Here is a 24,443-nt window from a genome sequence, read left to right on the forward strand (position 1 = left end):
AGGGAGATGGGAAATGTAATTTTCTGGCTGGCGCCATCTTGGATATAGATCGTCATTTAGAAAAACTGGGTCACAGAACAGCCGGCCCCAAAAAGATCATCCCGGATGGTACTGCAGTATCAGCCGGATGATCTTTAGCGGCGATGATCTTTAGCGAGTTCTTATGCGCACGCATTAATTAAATAGCGGCCGCAGAAAACTGACCAGCCGGAGTGTATACCATTCCCTCAGCCTGCAGTACAACGTAAGTACCGCAAAAATCATGGCCGTTGCAACAACGGACCTGATTACCGTGGAACTTACATTGTGGAAACATAGCCTTAAAGGGGTTATACAGGATAAAAAAAGGCATGGCTTCTTTCTTGAAAAAACAGCACCACCCCTGCCCCCAAGTTGTGTGTAATATTGAAGTTCAACTCCATTTATTTCATTGGAACTCAGTTGTAAAACAGAACCAAAAAAGAACAAGAAAAGTGCTGTTTCTGTTTGGCCCCTTTAAGCCCAAAGGCTTTAAAAATTAGTTGGGTACTAAATGCAATTGAAATTAGAGAGTGATAATTTGCCTTGTGGATATGAGAAGTAAGGCAGGTATGAGGGATTTCTTTCCTACCTGATTATATAACATACCGTAAAACAGTCATTCCCCTAAGAACATAATCTCATACTTTACTGACACTTTTTATTAAGCATCTTCAGCATAATATGGACATCTTTTATTTTATAGACTCTAAATTAGCCTGAAGGTGACGACGCTATAGACTATTCTGTATGACTCAAGCTTTAAGTCATGGTGTGTTCTAGCTAATGATTGTAAAGGTTTTCTCCTATATGACATAAAGATGACACGTATGTCTCGGCGGTAGCTCTAGGCCGTCAGCAGCTCAGTCGTATGAGCATACAGTTTGAAGAAAACCTTCATGTTTTGAGCTGTCAGTTTAATCAATTGCGTCTGTTTTTCTTTTTTTTTTTTTTTTTTGTTCCCATCTTCCTGCAGAACCGTTTAGTGCATCTGTCTGGGTGATGATGTTTGTGATGCTTCTCATTGTGTCTGCCGTTGCTGTTTTTATATTCGAGTACTTTAGTCCGGTAGGATATAACAGGAACCTAGCACAAGGGAAAGGTAAGATATGAAGAATCTTATATATTATTTATCAGCTGGTTTATTGTGCTGTTTTCTTGCCTGTTTCATATTATCTGATCTGAACGGGAGTTTTAGCATGTTTGGATTGTTTTATAAACTTTTGTGTTTTAAAAAGATTGTTCCTTTTTTGGTTCTGTCATAGCTTTAGGGGTTGCAGAGACCCTTCTGCAACATATGAAGACAACAGTATGATGACACATGGTAAATGAGAACCATCAGGGACTAGAACCTTCAGGGACCAGAAGCTTACAGTATGCCTCTGGCAGACATAACAGATGCCACCAGGTGCCAACACCTCAGGGTTCTCAAACAAACCCAGCCACAAAGGAGTCTTTTTTTTACTAGAATAGATTGTCTTATAGCTTAAAGGGAAAAATATAGAAAGTGCTTTAGAGAACAAAATGTCATAGAAACCACAATACATGTAGGTTTTAGTGTTTCTTGCCTATACATGCTTAGAATATAAGACATGAATATATTGACACACAGAAGATGCTGCCTTCTCACCCCTATGGATCATAAATGTGTAAGTGATCAGCGAGGATCATGGAGGCGTCAAAGGTAAGTACATTAAAGGTAGGTATAGGCTTTCTTTATTTTACATTATATTGTGCACTGGAATTAAAATAAAGAAAACCTGTACTTACCTTTGACATATGTGACATTCTCAGAAACAGCAAATGTCTAGACCCCCTACTTCTTACTAATCATTTACACAATGAATAGGTGATATTATGTATACGGTTTATACAGTGCCATGTGGAGTCATTGACAGTTGGTGGGGGTTGGCAGACTTCTACAAACACACAAAAACACAGAAGAATGCAACAGCTCACCGCAATGGCAAGATACAGACCCACTACAGACATGGAAATAGAAGCAGCCCCCCCAACTGCCAAAAAAAAAAAAAAATTACCCCATAAATAATGAGGCATAAGGCGATAATAGGCAGATCCTACACTGTACTGTGGCCTCTCCATGGAATGTAATACGTCTATACTCTGGGCATGCACTTCTACTCCTACAACTCCAAGCCAAGTTTCCACCTTTGGCTTCCACTCATACATATCTGTTAACAGCAACATGGAGGAATATTAAAGGGGTTGTCCAGAGAATTTTTTTTTTTCTTTCAAATCAACTGGTGTCGGAAAGTTATATAGATTTGTAATTAACTTCTATTTAAAAATCTCAAGTCTTCCCGTACTTATAAACTGTTGTATGTCCTGCAGGAAATGTTGTTTTATTTACATTCAGAAGCAGTGCTCTCTGCTGACATCTCTGGCCGAGCCAGCAACTGTCCAGAGCAGTAGCAAATCCCCATAGAAAACCTCTCCTGCTCAGGACAGTTCCTGACTCGGCCAGATATGTCAGCAGAGAGCACTGTTTCTGAATGTAAATAAAAACACTTTCTGCAGGACATATAGTAGCTAATAAGTATGGGAAGACTTAAGATTTTTTAATAGAAGTAAATTACAATTCTATATAAGTTTCTGACACCAGTTGATTTGAAAGAACAAAAAATTTGCTGGACAACCCCTTTAACCCCTTAACGACATAGGGCGTATATTTACGCCCTGATGCCGTTAGGGACGTTCAGAGCGGGGCCGCGCGGCGACCCCGCTCTGAACCGCTGCGGTCCCTGGTGCCGCTCGTAGCCCGGGACCGCAGGTATTAGCGGGCACAGTCCAATCGCTGTGCCCGCTAATACAGTAATCAGATTATCCGATTACCGGATAGTGCAGCAGCCGGAAGTAAACGAGTGCCTATATCATGGATCTCTGCAGCATATCTATGCTGCAGAGATCTCTATGAGAGTTCAGAGCACTTATACTAGAAGTCCCCCAGGGGGGCTTCTAGTATAAGTGTAAAAGTAAAAAAAAAAGTATTGTTATTAGTAAAAATCCCCCTCCCCAAATAAAAGTCTGAATCACCCCCCTTTTCCCAGGTTATTAATAAAAGTAAATAAATAAATAAACAAACATGTTTGCTATAGCCGCGTGCGTAATCGCCTGAACTATTAATTAATCACATTCCTGATCTGGCACGATAAACTGCGTCAACGCAAAAAAATCCCAAAGTGCAAAATTGCGCATTTTTGGTCGCATCAAATCCAGAAAAATTGTAATAAAAAGCGATCAAAAAGTTGTATATGCGCAATCACGATACAGAAAGAAAGAACACATCATGACGCAAAGAATGACACCTCACACAGCCCCATAGACCAAAGGAAAAAAGCGCTATAAGCCTGGGAATGGAGCGATTTTAAGTGACTTATATTTGTTGACAATGGTTTGAATTTTTTACAGGTCATCAGATACAATATAAGTTATACATGTTACATATTGTTGTAATTGTAACGACTTGAGGAACATGCATAACAAGTTAGTTTTACCCCAGGGCGAATGGCGTAAAAACACATTTCCCCCAAATAAACAAAATGCGTTTTTGTTTTTTTTCAATTTCACCACACTTTGAATTTTTTTCTGGTTTCGTAGTGTACTTTATGCAAAAATTCAGCCTGTCATTGCAAAGTACAATTAGTGACGCAAAAAATAAGGGCTCATACGGGTTTCTAGGTGGAAAAATGCAAGTGCTATGGCCTTTTAAGCACAAGGAGGAAAAAACGAAAACGCAAAAATCGAAATTGGCTCTGTCCTTAAGGGGTTAAGCAACATGGAGGAAAATATAAATATAACAGATGAAAACCAGTCACTAAATCATCAGGTGAATGGAGAGGCCAAAGGTAAAGAAAGCCTTAAAGCAACTTGTGTTTAGAATGGTTTTAGGGTATATTCACACGGGCGGGCTCGCAGCGAGATTCTCGCTGCGAGCCCGGCAGGTCCTGGCAGTTCCCATACACTACATACTTGCTGCGGTCTAAACGACCGCAGCGAGTATGTAATTATACCGCCCTTAACCCCTTCGCTCCCGCCCAGCTCCCGCGCTGTAAGCATACTTTACCTGTCCTTGCTGCACGGGTCCGGCGTCCTGCTCTCCCGCCTGGCCAATCAGTGGCTGCGGCTGGGCAACACACTGATTGGCCGGACAGGAGAGCAGGACGCCGGACCCGTGCAGCAAGGACAGGTAAAGTATGCTTACAGCGGGGGAGCAGAAGGGGTTAAGGGCGGTATAATTACATACTCGCTGCGGTCGTTTAAACCGCAGCAAGTATGTAGTGTATGGGAACTGCCAGGACCTGACGGGCTCACAGCGAGAATCTCGCTGCGAGCCCGCCCGTGTAAATATACCCTTACTCTCTATATAAGAGTGGCTGTGTTATGTATGTGATATATGAAGTATGTCTGTGTATTTGGATAACACTATAATATATACCTGAGTTCTATGAAGAGAATATTGTCCTGGTAGAGACCATAAGTACTCACAGTATTTATTAGATTTTATGGGCGTGATACATATTTATTGTTTTTTTTTTGTGCAGTACAAGAATATTATAAGAAAGGGAGGCCAATAGTTGAATATGTAGCTATATGGTTTAAAAATGGCCTAATTATCTTTGTTTGAATCTGTATTATTTCAGAAGTGATAGAGGATATTTATAAAGACCAGTGTACTTGTATATAAATCCCTCCCCCATGCCACACGTGCATGACATGTAAATTCAACAATCTAAGGCTATATTACAAGAAGCGATTATTGTCCGTATTTGGCCGATTATCCGCCATTACAGCTGCTGCCATTGCTCCGTGCAACAGGAGTGGCGGCAGCAGACTGCTGCCATCTCCTATGTGGTGCCTGAACAATCTAAGGATCATCAGGGGAGCCCTCCCTAGTCCCCCATCCTTACCTGCTGGCTGTTGGCGCGTGTAATAGCACGGAGAGCGAGGAGCAAGCGATTGCTGATCTGACAGGTCGGCAATGGCTTGCTCGCGGAGGCTTTATGCTAGCAGGTGTAAATCATGATACATCAGGTGCATGAGGAGGCCACGCCTCCTCCCCACCTTGCCACACACCCCAGTCTGCCCATTAGGCAAGCTGTGCATACAATAGGAAAAGGTGCAGATTTTCCCCTAACATTCACCATGCATATTATTGATAAATCACCCCCACCCCATATCTCACAGCAGTAAATATTCTGGAAACATTCTAGCATTGCATTTTAACCCCTAAACAGTGGCATTCAAATTAAAATAAATCCAAAAATTTTATAATTATAAATTAGAGATTTATCTTAAGTAAAACTAGTTAGTGCATAATTAAAAAACATTAAAGGTATACTATCAGCAGGATAGAACCCTCTAACATGCTGATAACTCCCTATAGCACACGGAGTGCTGAGGATGAAGGTATGTTTCTTACCTTGATCCTCTGCACCATTTTCGGAAATTAGTAGGCTAATTAGGCACTTGGTGCATTGGGGGTGAGGCTACCACCCTCTCATTCCCCTGGGCCAAACCACCCATTCTAATGAATATTCATTCAGTGCTCTGCAGTAATGAGCACTAGAGTGACATCACTGCAGAGCACCATACCAGTATTCTTTAGAAGCAGTAGGCAAGACAGGATGGATTGGAGGGTGGTAGTCCTGCCTCTAGTGCACCAAACCCCATAATTATCATAATCATGTTTTAGCCATTGTTATTTTGTTTGTTTGTACCAATGAAGAAGGTATGGTATTAATCATATAGGATAGGTTCCAGGTTAAAGATTTAGAGGACTCCTGAATTATGACTGCTAGGAAAATTGGATAGAAGGAAGAGGTTACTGAATAAGCTATTCTTTGTGATTAGATTAATAGTCGCTAAGAAGTGAATGGCAAAAGAGTGTCCCCCAGCAAAGGAATATCTTCGAAATTTGATTAAGATCATTAATTATGATGCACGGTACCTTCTTTAAATCAAGAGTCTAGGTACAGTACTCTCTATGCCATCTGGGGACCATGGATTGAGAAAATGCCTCAGGAAGAGAAAAAGGAGTTAATGATAAGTTTGAAATAAAATGTGGTGGTGAAGGTATATTAATTTTTCTCTCTCTCCTTTTCCAGGGTCAGGTTGGTTGGGGGGGAGGGGGGGGGGGGGGTAAATAGGTGGCTACCAAATAAAAAGAGGGTATGTTAACCTCTTAGTCGAATAATTGATTTTATCTTTAACTTATAGCAACAATGATCAGTTTTGTGTTTCCTTTTTGCATATATATATATATATATATATATATATATATATAAACTATTTCTAGTCCATCTAGTCTGCCCTTTTAGTATTTCCTTTCTCAACATCCTAGGATAGATTGAGGAAAAAAAGAGAAACACAGGCGCTCATGTGCAGTGTGTGTTTGCGTATTTGGTAAGGCTAAAACAAACTCACCTACTTGAGTTGTACTGAGGGCACAACACCTAGAACCACTTGTAGAAGAACCAACGGATGATCCCCTGCAGTTGCTGCCACTGATCCCAACCGGATAAGAAACAGCCGGTAATGATAACTAGGACAAAGAAGATAAAAAAGGGGGATCTTGGATCAGGCGCTACACAAGAGAATAAAAGAAAACATTTATTGCACTAGATACAACAAAAAAACTCAAACATATTTAACCCCTAGACGACCCTGGGTGTACCTGTGGCGGTGGTGTCTTATAGGAGTTCAGAGCTCTGAATTGCCGCGGTCCCGAGGGCTTCATGTAGCCCGGGTATTAGCCCGGGTATTAGCCCGGGTATTAGCGTGCACGGTCCAATCGCCGTGCCCGCTAATTACGTATTCAGATGCAGCTGTCAAAATTGACAGCTGCATCTGAATACTTGTAGCAAGCCTTCCCTGGTGTCTAGTGGATTGGATCGCCCCTCCGTGACTATGTCCTTACATCCGGCACCGGCCAGGGTCTGCACCGTAATGGCGCTGATCCAGGCTCGGCACTCGGTTGCTTTCAGCTGCAGCAGCCGAAAGCAATCCAGTGCCTATCTTATTGATCTATGCAGTATTACTATACTGCATAAATCTTAATTAGAGATCAGTGTGCTTATACTAGAAGTCCCCCAGGGACACACATTGAATTTTTTCCTGGTCATGCAGTGTACTTTATGCACAAGATTCAGCCTGTCATTGCAAAGTACAATTAGTGACGAAAAAAATAAGGGCTCATATGGGTTTCTAGGTGAAAAAATGCAACTGCTATGGCCTTTTAAGCACAAGGAGGAAAAAACGAAAGATCAAAAATACAAATTGGCCAGGTCCTCTAAGGGTTAAAATGCCCAGGACTCTGACATCATAGTAGGCAGGGGTCAGATCAGAAATTAACCATAATACACACAGGAACACGGATTAACCATAATACACACAGGGGAATATATTAGATATCTTTCTATTCAATTGTCTCTCAAAGATTATTCAATGACCTGATGAAGAGGACATTACGTTCTTGAAACAAACAGTTTTTTGTCGTATCTAGTGCAATAAATATTTTCTTTTTTTTCCCTGAAAGTAGCGCCTAATACAAGATCCCCCCCCCCTTTTTTTTCTTCATTGTCCTATCCTAGGATAGATATATGTTTATCCCAGGTATGTGTAACCAGTTAACAATAGATATTCCATGAGTAAATAGTCAATTATAGAGATTCTAATTAGATAGTCCAATGCTAAGTTTACACGAGGCGATTATTGGCCCGATCGTACGATTAATGATTTTGAAGTAACGTTTTTTTTTATAACGATCAGCGTTTAGACAGTACAATATATCGGACGGAAAAATCTTTTTGCGATCGTGCGCCCGCAGCCCCCCCCCCGCTCAACCGCAGCCCCCTGCGCCGCCCCGATCGCCGCCCCCGCCGCTCCGATTGCCACCCCCGCCGCCGATCCAATGCCCCCCCCCCGACGCTGCTCAGATCGCCCCCCCCCCCCCACCGCTGCTCCGATCGCCCCCCCCCCGCTCCGATCGCCCCCACCGCCGCGGGCAAGAGCATACGTTACCTGCTCCGCGCAGCAGGTCTTCCGACATCCCCAGCTCCCCTCTTCAGTGCACTGATTGGCTGAAGAGATGAGTCGGGAATTTCAAACGGTTCCTCTTCAGCCAATCAGTGCTTCTCGTCAGCACTGATTGGCTGAAGAGGAGCCATTTGAAATTCCCGGCTCATCTCTTCAGCCAATCAATGCACGCCAGCACTGATTGGCTGAAGGGAAGCCGTTTGAAATTCGGAGCGGCGGCGGGGGTGGCGATCGGAGCGGCGGGGGTGGCAATCGGAGCAGCGGCGGGGGAGGCGATCAGGGCGGCGGGAGTGTCGATCAGAGCGGCGGCGGCGGTGGGGGTGGCGATCAAGCCGGCGCACGAGGCTGCGGATGAGCGGGGGCCGGGCCGCGAGCAGGGGCCGGGCGGCGGGCGGGGCTGCGGGCGGCACGCGACGACTGTTTACACGGAACGATCGGCAAATTTTTTGCGATCGACGAACGACGATTTATGAACATGTTAAAAGATCAAAATGAACGATTTTTCAATCGTTCGCCTCGTTTACACGTACGATTATCGTTCGAATTCTATCGTTATCGTGAAAATTCGCCCGATAATCGTTGCTAAACATAGCATAATGGTGCGTTTACACAGACAGATTTAGCTGACAGATGTTTGAAGCCAAAACCAGGAACAGACTATAAACAGGGAACAGGTCATAAAGGAAAGCCTGGGATCTATCCTCTTTTCAAATCCATTCCTGGCTTTGGCTTCCAAAATCTGTCAGATAAATCTTTCTGTGTAAACGCACCATAACTAAATAGTCAGCTATAGATATAGCCTAGCTAAATATTCAGCTACAGGGCAGTCTAACTAAATATGAAGCTATAGAGGAAGCATAAGTGACTAGTTAGCTAACCTAATTAGTCAGCTATTCAAGTATTCCGACTAGATAGCCACAAAGATAGTCTAACTGCAGTAGTCAGCTGCAGATATGGCCTATCTAGTCTAAATTGTGAACTATAGAGAATGTACTATAAACTAAGCAGCATTTTCACATATTCAAACTTAAAAGATAATTTTATTTGAAGGAGTGACTTTTATATGAAATGTATCATCAGAATGTGATTTCAATCAGGTTTCTACTATATATTTATATATATTCCAGATTTTTCTATTGGTTATACTTGGCAATTTGTCTGGCTACCAATACATCAACTTCAAAAACTGACTGCCATTTGCAGCCTAATATATCCCACCCCTTGACAGGTGCCATTGTCAGGAAATATGCAATGCTATTCGCTTGCCCTGTCAGTAGTTTGAATACTGTGACTGATCAGGGTATATATAGATTGTTACGCCACACTAGTGTTCTTTCTAATCATGACATGCTAAGCTATTTGCATATGCCTGCTGCTCTAATGCAATGTAAATGAGCGGCCCATTGTGCTGCTGACACAGGATTTATATGATATTAGAGGAACATGTTATCAGAGCATTCAGAAAGGAGGGTAGAAGTAGCAGTCTCTCCCAAGGCCCTGTTCTCTTAGAGCAGGGGTGGGGAACCTTTTCCATGTCGAGGGCCGGTCGGGCCTTAATAAAATCATTCGAGGGCCGCACTCAATGTTATACCGTGCGCGGCAGTTAGTAGCGGGGGTTTGCAGCCCCCGAACAAGGCAAAGTATTGTTCCCCTAATGCCCCTGCTATTGTAGTTAACCCTCTGTGATGCCCCTTGTACCTGATTTGAATCCTTAGTGATGCCCCTGGTAGCCTAGTTAACCCCCCAGTCATGTCCCTGGTGGCCTAGTTAACCCCCCCAGTCATGTCCCTGGTAGCCTAGTTAACTCCTCAGTCATGTCCCTGGTGGCCTAGTTAACTCCTCAGTCATGTCCCTGGTGGCCTAGTTAACCCCTCAGTCATGTCCCTGGTGGCCTAGTTAACCCCCCCAGTCATGTCCCTGGTAGCCTAGTTAACCCCCCCAGTCATGTCCCTGGTAGCCTAGTTAACCCCCCAGTCATGTCCCTGGTGGCCTAGTTAACCCCCCAGTCATGTCCCTGGTAGCCTAGTAAACCCCCCAGTCATGTCCCTGGTAGCCTAGTTAACCCCCCAGTCATGTCCCTGGTGGCCTAGTTAACCCCCCCAGTCATGTCCCTGGTGGCCTAGTTAACTCCTCAGTCATGTCCCTGGTGGCCTAGTTAACTCTTCAGTCATGTCCCTGGTGGCCTAGTTAACCCCTCAGTCATGTCCCTGGTGGCCTAGTTAACTCCTCAGTCATGTCCCTGGTGGCCTAGTTAACCCCTCAGTCATGTCCCTGGTGGCCTAGTTAACCCCCCCAGTCATGTCCCTGGTAGCCTAGTTAACCCCCCCAGTCATGTCCCTGGTTGCCTAGTTAACCCCCCAGTCATGTCCCTGGTGGCCTAGTTAACCCCCCAGTCATGTCCCTGGTAGCCTAGTAAACCCCCCAGTCATGTCCCTGGTGGCCTAGTTAACCCCCCAGTCATGTCCCTGGTGGCCTAGTTAACCCCCCCAGTCATGTCCCTGGTGGCCTAGTTAACTCCTCAGTCATGTCCCTGGTGGCCTAGTTAACTCTTCAGTCATGTCCCTGGTGGCCTAGTTAACCCCTCAGTCATGTCCCTGGTGGCCTAGTTAACTCCTCAGTCATGTCCCTGGTGGCCTAGTTAACCCCCCAGTCATGTCCCTGGTGGCCTAGTTAACCCCCCCAGTCATGTCCCTGGTAGCCTAGTTAACCCCCCAGTCATGTCCCTGGTAGCCTTGTTAACCCCCCAGTCATGTCCCTGGTGGCCTAGTTAACCCCCCAGTCATGTCCCTTGTGGCCCGCAGGAGTCAGAAGACGTGCGCAGCGCTGGTGAGGCAGGAGCCGGCATACAACACATCTTCCTGTGTCTGTGCCAGCTCCTGCCTCACCAGCGCGGCGCACGTCACAGGAGGGCAGGAGTCAGAACATGTGCACCGCTCTGAGGGGAAGGAGCCGGCACTCACAGCATCCTCCTGGCAGCTGTCACAGACACAGGAGGATGCCCTGTGTGTCGGCTCCTTCTCCTCCAGAGCGGCGCATGTCACAGGGGAGCCGCGGGCCACATCCGGAGGTGTCAGGGGCCGGATGCGGCCCGCGGGCCGGAGGTTCCCCACCCCTGTCTTAGAGTAACCAGAGGGCCCCCTGCCGCATAAGAATACACCAGTATTAGTGGTGACACATAGAAGGTGAGAGGGCCGTGTTACAGATTTTGCACTTGGTCTCATAAGCTTTAAATTTACCTCAAATTCTGAGGTCAAGCAGGTAATTGGTTCACAAATAGACAAAATGCATATTGATCAAGGGACTTTTTGACATGCTACAAAGCAATATGCATATAAATAAGTGTATTATAGTATCAGACCATATTTACACTATGTATAACACAGGCCGTTCTGTACTAAAGATCATCCGGCCGGTACCTTAACTTCTGCTGAATTCGGAAGCAGGAGCATCAGTGTGCGGCTGCATCTGAATTAACCGCTACACACAATGGAGCCTGCGGCCGGAGCCGCACACTCTATTCAGTGAACTGACAGGTTCTCTGCGGCCACAATTGAATAAATATCCTCTGCAGAAAACTGACATGTCAGTCTTTTGTGTGGCCGCTAGCGATCCTGACCGGAGTATATACTATGTGTATACACTCCGGCCCCAATTCCATAGACGGCACCACAATGTAAGTTTCATATTAATCACGGCCGTTGTTGCAAATCGGCAACAACAACCGTGATTAATATGAAACTTACGTAGTGTGAACATAGCCTTAGAGTGGACCAAGCACACATTCAGGTTCCAATAATTTATTGGTTCCAAGTATATTGTCTTCAAGCTCACACAGCTGAGCCGTATGTTTCAAATGTTTCTTCACCTTATGCAAAGTTCACGAGTTCTATATACAACATTCTCTAACCCAGTCAGTCAAATAAAGCAAAAATGACAGATGTCAACAGAGATGAACTTTTGTGTTAACCTTAGCTTGGTGGAAATGTTTACTAAGCAAACAAATGTTCTGTTCTATGGCTTAATAGAATGTAATATAACATCCAGACTAGTGACATCGGGTTGTCTTCAAAATGGCATTTTCAAAAATAATTCTCATCTTTGGATTTTGTGTACAGCGGGTGATCTCGTGAAGACAATCATTGTCTCTAGTAGATCCTATGGACATCTTAAAGGACATCATTTAGCAAGCTTGTCTCCTTCTCCTAATATACCACTTTTTTTTCTCCCTGATTGACAGCTCAATGTTTTGGTTACCAACCACCACTTTGCTCTAAAAGCAGTGGTCTGGCTGGTGTAAATATAACTACATAGTCTACATATTTAAATTATATATATATATATATATATATATATATATATATATATACACTGTTCAAAAAAATAAAGATAACACTTAAAGTGTCACTGTCTTTATACCTTTCAAAATCTAAATCAGCAGGAGATGTGATATAAAGCAAGTTTAAAGTTAATGTAATAATAACTTAAAGTTATAATGACAATGACACTTTAAACAACACAATGTAACTCAAAGTCAATCACACTTCTGTGAAATTAACCTGTCCAGTTATAAAGCAACACTGATTGTTAATCGATTCCTCCTGCTGTTGTGCAAATGGAACAGACAACAGGTAGAGATAATAAGCAATAAGCAAGACAACCCCTATTAAAGGAGAAGTCCCATGAACACTAAAATAAATAAAGAAAACTCACCCCTCCTTGTGCCTCCTGCAGCTCTGCTAGCTGCAACATCACGTCCCCGGCTGAGTGATAGCCCCCTCAGCCAATCAGTCACTGGGGCGGACAGCTGGGCTGTGAAGTTGCTGCTGGAAGAGCCAGGTACATGACTTGCCCAGTCTCCAGTAGAAGATAACAGCTGGCTACTTTGAACGGTACGCGGGAGCAGTGCAAAAGAGGCAAGAGTTGACTTGTTTATTATTTTATCTCAGGGTATGTTCACACTACGAAATACACTCAAAAATTTCAAGTAAAGGCCGTGTGGCGGAGTCTGCTTGAAGTTCCGTCTGTCCCATTGACTCAATGATATTTTCAAGCTCAATCTGTCGTCCGCCCAAAGAATTGAGCACTGTCTCCGTTTGAAATTTCCGAGCGTATTCCATAGTGTGAACATACACTCGTATATATTTTTGTTTAAAATTTTTTTTTTTTTTTTTTAAATAGGGAAAAGTAGTGATTTTCATGTTTTTATACCTTTATTTTTTAGACATATTTTTACAGTACACTGAAAATATAATGTAAGTAGTGTATGCTATGGTATTATTACAGTGTGCAGCTATAAATATGGAATCTAGGGATCTTCTATTGCTTCCACAGCAACATGAATATGTGTACAGGTTCTGGGGGCGTTAATAAAAAAAACACAAAAGAATGCCAGTCACTGGGGACAGAAAGCAGCTGGCAACTCTGGGTATAGACTGGGCTCAGCTATTAAGATCACTCCCTACTTATACAGGGCAGATAAGATATATAAATATATCATATGTATATATATATATATATATATATATATATATATATATATATATACGCACACACACACACACACACACACATACTAACCTCCTGTGTCCGTCTCCTCTCTAGCAGATGTCACATCCCAGGCCAGCAGTGAAGGTGTCAGGAGATGAGGCTGTATGTGAGGGGACAGGGCACACACAGCTTCCAGTCATACCTGCTGTGTCGGCTCTGCTGTGGTGCTGAGCCTCCCTCCCCTTCCTCTCTGCTCCGACACAGATAGACAGCAGCTAGGAGACCAATTCTTCCTTTTCTATCCTGCCAGGCCAGACCTGCCACCATACTGTCCCTGCAGCACAGGGACAGGGCTGTCGGTCACTGAGCTGGGGAGAGTGGGCCTGAGGAGGAGGCAGAGGGGCCTGAGGAAGCAGGGGTGCCTGATGCTGTGCCTGCAGGAGACAGGATGCAAGTGGTAAGATAGCAGGACATCTTGCCACTTGCAGACCCCGGGTCAGTCAGCTACAGAGACACAGTGACTGATTGTCACTCACTGTTTCTGTATCAGAACTTTATGCAGTCTGCAGGGGAGAGTGTGTGTGTATGTGTGTGTGTGTGCGTGCATGTGTGTGTGTGTGTGTGTGTGTGTGTGTGTGTGTGTGTGTGGGTGTGAGTGTGTGTATGAGAGTTTGTGCCCTGTGCTCCTTGTATACACAGGGCTTCCCGGAGCTGAAAGGCTGGTGTTATTTTAGCTAAGTCAGCCTTACCTAAAATGACAGTAAGTGATTGTGCCGCCCCCTAGAGGAGCAAAGAATTTACCGCCTGTGGCAGAATTCTTATTTTACCTCATGGCAGAAGCAGCCCTGCTATCACCATTAGAGGTAGCATGAGGTGGTGTCTACAACCCACAAAGTTGCTCAGGTAGTGCAGCTCATCCTGGATGGCCTATCAATGCTAACTGTAACAAAAATGTCAGCGGTGTCTGTCAGCACAGTGTCCAGAGCATGGAGCAGGTACCAGGAGACAGGCCAGTACACCAGGAGAATTCAAGGGGGCCATATGAGGGCACAATTTAGTAGCAGGACCGCTACCTTCTCTTTTGTGCAAAGAGGAAGAGAAGGAGCAGTGCCAGTGCCCAGAAAAATGACCTCCAGCAGGCCACAAATGTGCTTGTGTCTGCTCAAACTGTCAGAAACAGACTGCATGAGGATGGTATGAGGGCACAACGTCCACCTACAACATACCATACACAGTGATTGGCATTTGCCAGAGAACACCAAAATGTGCAGATTTGACATTGGCCCCCTGTGCTCTTTACCGATGAGAGCAAGTACACACTGAGCACATGTGACAGAGTCTGGAGACGCCGCAGAGAGCTAGCTGCTTCCTGCAACATCCTCCAGCATGACTGGTTTGGCAGTTTTAGTTTTTACAGTGTATTTCACAAAGGGACGTTCTGATGGTGAATAGAGAGAGATTTTTTCCTCTATTAACACTGCTAGATGCTGCAGTTGCAATAACCACAACATCTATAACGTTGCGATCAGAGTGTGGTTCCGGTTGCGACAATTGCGTCAGGTGCTGGGTTCTCACTGACAGTGTACGTTAATTAACAAAGTTCAAGCATGAGGCATAGGCTGCAGAGCCATTTATTAACTGGGCAGCGGTGAAGGGGGTTAATTAAAGAAAGCTCTAGTCAGAAAATTAGGTTAGTATTAGGTTTGTTTGGGTTTTTTTTTGGGGGGGGGAGCTCAGCAGGAAACATTATTATTATATGGGGGATGCAAAGTAGGGGGAACTTTTACTTTATGAGGGTGTACAGCAGGGGCATTATGACTATATAGGGGCGAAGCAAGTGATCCTACATACAGGGGGAAAACCATCTACTAGATGAAACTACATTTAGGGGAAACTACCTACAGGGGACACCAACATACTGTACCTTCTTGGGGTGCCAACTTGCTAAGGGAAACTACATGCTGGGGGCAATTACATACAGAGGACACCTGCCTAATGGGAAAAACTACATACCGGAGCAACCTATTTAACTCATGACACCAAAAAGGAGAATTACTACCGGTAAGAGGTGGAAAAAGAGAAATACGTTGCTGGAAAAGTAGATATTGATGAAAGCATTCAGGGCATACATGTTGATCGTGTGTGTGTTTTAATAAAAAAAAAAAAAAAACTTTATGTGGGCTGTGAATTGTGTCAAAAAGGTTAAGCCTATTATTCCTTCAGTCCTCGTACCGCTACACCTCACTGTGCTGTATGCAGAATGTACATGGCTGATTTTGCAAGAAGCGGCATACAGCACAGAAAGTGGAAACACAGGCTCACTAACAGGTAAATTCTGAATGCTTTCATTTATATCTATCCAGAGTGTGGTTAACTCAGTAGGCAGTCAGACGATAACAGATTCACTTTAAATACAGATTTAAAAAAAAAACATTTACACTAAAATACTTTCATCTAGGATTTTAAATGTTCCACCTTACTTTAATCAACGTGGACCAGAATGGTTTCATACCGTACAGACAGGCTCCAGACAGCATGCACCGCTTTGTCAACCTGAGAAGGAATGTTAAAAGGATTGAAGTGCCTTCTCTGTTCTTCCCTCTGGATGCAGAGGAAGCATTTCATAAAGCCCATTGGGACTGTACTTTCCACACCGTAGAGAAATTTGGTTTTATTGGCCCAATTTTATCTGCAATCAGGGCTTTATATTCGCATCCATCAGTGAGAGTACACACTAATGGCCTATTATGAAAGCTATTTGAAATATATAATGGAATAATGTAGGGACGCCCTCTAGCCCTCCTCACATTTGTGTTAATTATGGAACCATTGGCGGAACATATTATCTCCCATCTGCAAATTCAAGGGATAAGCATTAACCAAACTTCATAACCACTGAACTGTTCACCAATGATGTTATAATGGTATATAATATATAACAGCCTTAGAAATCCATGTTTCCTCTTTGTAAGCTGTTAATCATGTCCACATATTCTTCAATGCAATCTCCCTTTACAAAGTCAATGGCACCAAATCCCAAATTTTTGTGATGAGCGAACTTCGAGCACGTTCTGGTTCGTCCGAATCTGAACCCTCAGCATTTGAATACCGGTGGCTTAAGAAGTTATATGCTCTGGATAAAAGAAAACAAATAGAAAGAGAAGCATCCCTGTGTCTCCCTGCTGAGTATCTATGTAATTGAGACCACCCCATAGACTTACACATGATGCAGAGCTGGGAGATAAAGAGCTTAAATTCTCCAGGCCCTGTTCTCCAGTTCATCTTACAGTGAGAACCCAAATAATAAAAAATTATGTTATGTCTCCATTCCCCTTCACAAACTACTACCTCACATAGTTATGTTATGTTAAATGTTAAAGAGATCTTATCTATTCATTCTCTATGGTTCCTACTGTAAGAGCTAGTTATTAAAGGGGTTTTCAGGAATAAACCCATAGTCGGGAATGCAGCCAGGGCTGCGTAGACATGACAGTGATACATACCTACATGTGCTGTTCTACTACAGCTACCAATTCCTAGGCCGTCTGATCTCCTCTGCTGTCAGCATTTCCATAACATCCGGTGACAACACCATTTTAGATTGAAGTTGGTCTAGCTTTACAATACTGTGATCATCTGTAATTGACTGGTGACAGCACTGTGACCATGGATTGGCTGAGAGGAAAGGTCCTTCTCCGACAAGCAGTATATGAAGATTTTGGATACACTGAAATACCTCTTTATTCTGTAGAAGTGCTCCTCACAATATAATTTCCTATGCAAAGTAGCTCTTTCCCAGAAGGAATAGAGCTAGCTTTCTGGTGCCTTCTATTGGAAGATGCATCCCTGTGATTTACTGTCTCCTTTACAAGCCTTAAAACACACAGGGATGCCACCTCTAATAGGTGGTACCAGATGGCAAGTTTTTTTCCTTTTAAAAGAGAGCTACTTCGTATTTTTTCCAAAGGAACATGAATGGTGTCAACACGTCTTTTGAAACTCTGCTCAAAGAGAAACATTATGCCCTCTGTCTCATACTATTTTTAATCACTTTATAGTTTAGAATTTGCAGAGTCCATAATTGCCTTTCCCCCCTATTGTTCAACTCTATGAATGTGTGAAGAAAAAGCTAAAGAGGCTGTCCCCATTGGACATTATGGATGCAGTGTATGTGTGTGTGGGGGGGTCCCAATAGCTAGAACGGATAGTTATGGTTTTTATCAGTATGCAATTTTTTACCTGTTATTTGAATTTTTTTTTTTAAACACAAGTTCTTAAAATGTACTGTAAGTATAGCTTCCCCAAAGTTTGACACCTTTGAGATTCTAAAAAAGAATATATATTACAATGCAGCTTGAATGGTTATTCAACAAATATCCTCAAAGGGAAATGTTCTTGTTTTTCTGTTGTTTCCAGAGATTAAGTAAACACTACTACATCAGCTACTGTCTTGTTAAAATGATGACAGGTGACAGAAATGGATTTTTTTTTCTTTCAGCACTGGTGTTCATTCATATTCGGGCGGGGGGAGAGGGAGGGAATGAATATTTATTTAGTAATGATGTTCACTCTTAGCTGGTAAAAACTCTTTTTATCAATGTCTTCATCAGCAAATAAACAGCTCTAAGCACTGAAGGCAATGCTGATTACATCGGTTTATTACAACAAGTCCATCACTGCCAAAGTACAGTATGTGGTGTGTAATAAATCTAAGTTTCAGCATCGATTATAATGAATATTTAAGGGGTTTTCTGGGCAGAACCAATTGATGGCCTTTCCTCAGGTTAGGCTATGTCGGCTGAGCACCAACACCCGTACTTCTGGCAATTGGCTGTAATAGTAACATAGTAACATAGTTAATAAGGTTGAAAGAAGACAAAAGACCATCAGGTTCAACCTAGAGAAACCCTACTGTGTTGATCCAGGGGAAGGCAAATATTACAGGCAGATGATAATTGCCCCATCACAGGGAGAAAATTCCTTCCCGACTCCAATGGCAATCTGAATAAATAAAAATTCTCCTAAACAGACATTATTACTTATGTTTAAAGAAGACCTGTGGCCAGACAAAAAATATGAAGTTCTTAATTTAAAAGCTCAGGGTGCCCTGACTTAACATTGTTTATACATGATAATTACAGAAAGCGAGGGGTAGATGGGAATTTGTACTAGGGGATATTCACGACACTTAATGGGGAACTATAATAAAGAACTTAAAAAATTGCTTGAAGAGTCCCTCCCACAGATTGATACTTTTTAAGTTATTTTACTGGCTTTACATTACTCTGAAAAGTTTGATTACATACGGAAAAAAGGAAGCAAGGTGTAAGAAATGTCAGGAGGTGGGCGTAGATTTATTTCATTTAATATGGCTATGCCCTGAGATTATTAAGCTGTGGGATAGAACTCTGGAGCATATAGATCATACTCTTTGAACTAAGACAAAATCTAGCCTATCAGTGGTGGAATGTACACTGGGAGGATTGGTGTATGACGGGGCATGTAATACCTTAATCAACAGATTGCTAGGGTGTGTGAGGGAATTAATTGTTAAATATTACAGGCAGATGATAATTGTCCCATCACAGGGAGAAAATTCCTTCCCGACTCCAATGGCAATCTGAATAAATAAAAATTCTCCTAAACAGACATTATTACTTATGTTTAAAGAAGACCTGTGGCCAGACAAAAAATATGAAGTTCTTAATTTAAAAGCTCAGGGTGCTCTGACTTAACATTGTTTATACATGATAATTCTGTTCCCAATATATTGGGGGGTTTACAGTCTTTTTTTTTTACAGGGAATTGTCAGAATAGGTGGCTAAGGGGAGTGATTTACATACAGGGGGTTTGATTGTAACAGTAAGGGGCTAAGTCTAACCCTGGTCCTCTTTCACCATGCACAGTATAAATATAAATATATATATATATATATATATATATATATATATATATATATATATATATGAAAATGTTTTGTATTTTAAGGTAAGGTAATTCCTTGTAGAGTTCTTCTCCTTTCATATCGTCTTGGTTTCACACTTTTCCATAATACCCCTTGCTAGCACACTCAGGGGAAACTAACTTAGCCAAAACTTCCTGGAGATTACTGTTGCATCAAGTATGGCTGACCTTAGTGGACCATGACCAAGGGCAACAGGTTACCAAAACATAGCAGTAGCGTTCATATGTGGAAAAAAGTGCAGGATATTATAATAATGTTAGGCGGCGATATGCCTATCTAACAGAAGCGGAGGTCACCTTGGTAAGTTATGCTTGGAGCACAGTACACACTGTTGTTTGAAGTACTGTATGTTCTTGGCTTCCCAACTCAGGTTCGTTTTTAGGGGAGACCCCTGGATCACCAGGAAGCATCAAACAGTATCATGGAAGCAGAACAGTAGATATGTACTCTCTGGATGTTCTATGTTTCTTTACATATGCCGTAATCATTTTTCCCTTTCATATTGCAGCACCACATGGTCCTTCTTTCACCATTGGAAAGGCTGTCTGGCTACTTTGGGGCTTGGTCTTTAATAACTCTGTGCCTGTGCAAAATCCAAAAGGCACAACCAGCAAAATCATTGTATCCATTTGGGCTTTCTTTGCTGTAATATTTTTGGCCAGTTACACTGCTAACCTGGCTGCATTTATGATCCAAGAGGAATTTGTTGACCAAGTGACTGGACTTAGTGACAAAAAGGTGTGTATGTAATGCTTCCTATAAATATCACACTGATCGTGAGTAGAATTACTGTGTGCTGTACAGGCCTTTCTCTAATTCTCTATAACTGTCTGTATTTTAATGCATACCTCCCAACTTTTTTGAAGGTCAAAGACGGAGTCTTTTTTAATTCATGGATGCATCCACACATGCAGGGTGTGCTGCAGATTGGTGCATACATTTAGTTACACGATTACAAATGTGTTTTAGTAACTTTCCGTATTTGCAGGGACCCGCTATCATTTAGGTGACATAGACCGGCCATAATGATTCATCTAAACATAACAATTTTTAGGATCCAACTTGCACCACATGAAGTCTGGGTCTATTCTACAGTAAGAAACCAGACACTTTCTAGAGCAACATAAAAGTTTATTAATGAGGTTAAAAAAGAGGGACATGTAAGGGGCAAAGAGGGACGTGGGTCAAAAGTAGGGACTGTCCCTCCAAAAGAAGGACACTTGGGAGGCATGCTTTAATGTAATACAGAATATTTATTTATATAGTTCCAACAAATTCCACAGCACTTTACAATTCTGATGGTATATTGACAACCAGACATATAAACACGACAGACATTCAGAAGACAAATCAGACATAGATCGAGGTCCTTTTTTTATTTTGTTGGGGAGACTTGATTAAAAGAAAATTGGCAAATCCGATATTCACAATGTTACCTGTTTACACCCAACTGTTTTGGAGAAGTAATCTAGTATCTTATGGACCGTTCACACATCCACAAAATACTGTCTATCCATGGACAGTATTATTCGGACCGCTCCTCAGAGCTCATATCGGCAGCATTCATTATGCTGCCTGGGAGCTCAGAGACTTAAATTTGTGCTACTAAACTGACATGCTGGATCCGCAGCAGATTTGATATTAATGTAACTAAATAACACAGCATCAAATCAGATCTGCAGTGAATCCTGAACATGTGAACGCACCCTTAAACAGTTAAGGAGTTCTGCATTCCAGTCTGTGGCACATCTTCCATTTACGGAACATGTGAGTGGCTCCTTAAAGGGGTAGTTCACAAAAAAATGTATTTCAAATCAACTGGTGCCAAAAACTGCCAGAGATTTGTAATTTACTTCTATTAAAAATCTCAAGTCTTCCCATACTTATCAGCTGCTGTATATCCTGCACAAATTGGTATATTCTTTCCAATGTGACACAGTGCTCTCTAATGCCACCTCTGGCCATAAGAGGAACTGTCCAAAGCAGTAACAAATCCCCATAGAAATCCTCTCCTGCTCTCCAGACTGGAAAGAATACACCAATACTTACAGCAGGACTTACAGCAGCTGATAAATACTGGAAGTCTTGGGATTTTTTAATAAAAGTAAATTACAAGTCTCTGGCACTTTCTGGCACCAGGTGATTTGAAAGAAAAATGTTTGTGGTGAAGTACCCCATTAATATTTGTAAGCTGCTTAAATTGTTTTCCAGTCCAAGTATATCAAGTACATGACAATGGAGTTGTGTCATATTATTGATTATTGATTTGGTATTTAGGTGTATGGTAAATATACTACATGCTTTCAATGCAGTTGGTGTTAATGTCAAATATCATCTACTGATAGTGTTCCTGATTCTTTTTTCTCAATGTCTAGTTTCAACGATCATATGAATATTCTCCCCCATTTCGATTTGGCACAGTCCCTAATGGAAGCACAGAAAGGAATATAAGAAACAATTATCCTGAAATGCATCAGTACATGGTAAAATTTAATCAAAAAGGAGTGCACGAAGCCTTGGTCAGCTTAAAAACTGGGTGAGCCATCTTTAAAATGCTTGAATTTTTTCCACCACTTTCAGAAGGATGCATTTTTATTTAGCACCAAATTTCTTGTAGTGCATTATCTCTCTAGACTATTTTTCTATATACTGTATTTTTCGGCATAGAAGACTAATTTTTAACCTAGCAAAATCTTCTCAAAAGTCAGGGTTTGTCTTGTATGCTAGTGTTGTCTTAAAGGGCAGGTGCTGAAAAAACGGACTGGAGAATCTTTGGTCGCTGCATACCATGGGGGGAGCTAAAAAACTACAGAATAAAAACTACAGAATCCCCACCATTTTTAGGGGCCACATGAAGGGCAGAGCAAGCTGCAGGCGTCCAGGGTATGGAAAAGAGAGATACGGTAGTGTGCCCAGAAAAACATACCTCTTTCACCCATCTGGCCGCGCTTTTATCCCACCGGTATCACTGTACCTCCTTCTCTGCCTCTCAGATCTCTGATGTTTTTTATTAATTTTCATTTGGTGTACATTGGAAGAGGGGCAGTCTCATACGGCAAGTATATACCAAACTCTATATTTTAACTGGAAAAGTCAGGAGTCGTCTTATACGCTCAGCCGTCACACACCGGAACATACAGTAATTTGGGGTTGTTGTCTCACAGATTTCCCTATATATATTAACATAGTCAAGTTCGATTTTATCTGTATGGCATAGCAGATTTATTTTACCTATGTGCCTATACCTTAAAAAAGTGTTCCGACTTCAGAGAGTGCTAAAAATAAAAAAGCCTACTCATATACTGCCCTCCCCTGCTGCTGGCATTCTGATGGTTTCCAGGCTGCTCCCTGGTCCTTGGGACACATCGACCCACCAGGAACCACCAGCTCTGGCCACCACAGGTCACTGCTTGAATTAAAGTTGATTGAGCGGAAAGGAGAAATCCTTCAATTTTTTCCCTCTTTGAATCAACTTCTAGCTTTGGATCTAAAAAAACTAAATGAAAATCTCACACAATAATTGCCACAAAAACTGTAGCCAAAAAATGCTGTGTATAGAACCACTTTGCCAGCACAGGTATAATGTCAGCAATGCAGAGTGACGGTTATCACATCCGTCTTTCTGTTTTAGATAAAGGTAACATTGGTAACATTGTAAGTATATGCAAAAGAGAAATGTTGTGTCAGGAAGCCCTTTGGCTAAGGTCTGAGGACACGTTTCTACCTGGATCTCTGGTTTATATCTTATAGTCTCCTAGATTGTACGCCCAGGGGGACATTTATGAAGTCCGGCGTTTTTTACGCCGGACTTATAAATGTCCCCACATCTCCGGCGCTACGGAGATTTATGTAGAGGCGGACCGCCTCTACATAAATCCCGTGCGCGTCGGTGCGCACAGCCGAAAACCTACGCCACCTGAAAGGTGGAGTAGGTTTTCGGCGTATCATTGCACCGAAAAAATGATACATCGCACGAACTCTGAGTCCACGCCCGCGTAACGCCCCCTCCACACCCCCTCCCCGCCCCCCCCCCCCCCAGACGTACTCGGCGCGAAGTGCCGATATGCGAATATTTTATTCACAAATCGGCCATTTGCGAATAAAAAAATTTGCAAATCGGCACTTTCCGCCGAAAATCATCCGTACTCCGGATGATACATGTCGCCCCCAGTGTATCTATAGCAGCACATAAAGGTGCCGCTGATCTTTACGCCCGTCACAAACATAGGGCGTCCTGACGTTCCTGCTCTTCCTCAAGGAATCTGTGGTATAGTAGTATAATACAAACAATGTTTTTTTCATTGGGGTATCGAAGAGAGGGTCCTATCTACTTTATATGTGTCAAGAACCTTTAAAAAAAACTTTTGTGTCTAATGGAACTACTTTATTAGCAAACCAATTTGCAGGCAATTGCAAGGCAGTAATAAACGAGACCTTCTGTCTTGAGTGACTAAATCTGGCACTGTGATGCCCACTCTTCTATTTGTAGAGTTCGCCATTGGCTTTAGATAAAACAGATGTTTCAGACCAGGATCAGCTTTTGATTCTATTCTTAAATAACTTTGTCCACTTCAATATACCACTGCTACTGATGCAGAATTCATCAACTCTCCAAGAGCACCGATAAGATTTGTATTATTCCTGTCTTCTGAGAAGTTTCCAGCATTTTAATAGCAAATGGATTAGGAACCATGAATTATCTAATTTATAGGCAAATGAGAGCTGCTACAGCAATTACGATTGAATTCAGCATGTTCCTCCTCAAATATACTACTCAAGGCCGGATTACAGCACCGCGTTAGCTTGTCAGAATTTATACCAGAGACTCCTGTATAATCAGAAATCACTTGAACATTTCTTTGCCTAGTGCCTTCATGTATTAACCTTTGCTTGTTGAGCACTTCCATATGTTTATCTG

The 24,443-nt window shown here is 42.5% G+C and overlaps 1 protein-coding gene across 1 annotated transcript in view; it reads left to right on the top strand.

Annotated features, from left to right (window-relative positions):
* GRIN2A (glutamate ionotropic receptor NMDA type subunit 2A) overlaps positions 1–24,443 on the top strand; it is a 379,959-nt gene that overhangs the window by 333,806 nt on the left and 21,710 nt on the right. The window contains exons 10-12 of the mRNA XM_069983674.1: positions 995–1,120; positions 20,034–20,263; positions 21,901–22,061. Coding sequence (XP_069839775.1) covers positions 995–1,120; positions 20,034–20,263; positions 21,901–22,061 — 517 coding nt within the window. The remainder of the gene's footprint in view (positions 1–994; positions 1,121–20,033; positions 20,264–21,900; positions 22,062–24,443) is intronic.

The sequence above is a fragment of the Dendropsophus ebraccatus genome, chromosome 9 (assembly GCF_027789765.1).
Source record: "Dendropsophus ebraccatus isolate aDenEbr1 chromosome 9, aDenEbr1.pat, whole genome shotgun sequence".
Lineage (NCBI taxonomy): Eukaryota > Metazoa > Chordata > Amphibia > Anura > Hylidae > Dendropsophus > Dendropsophus ebraccatus.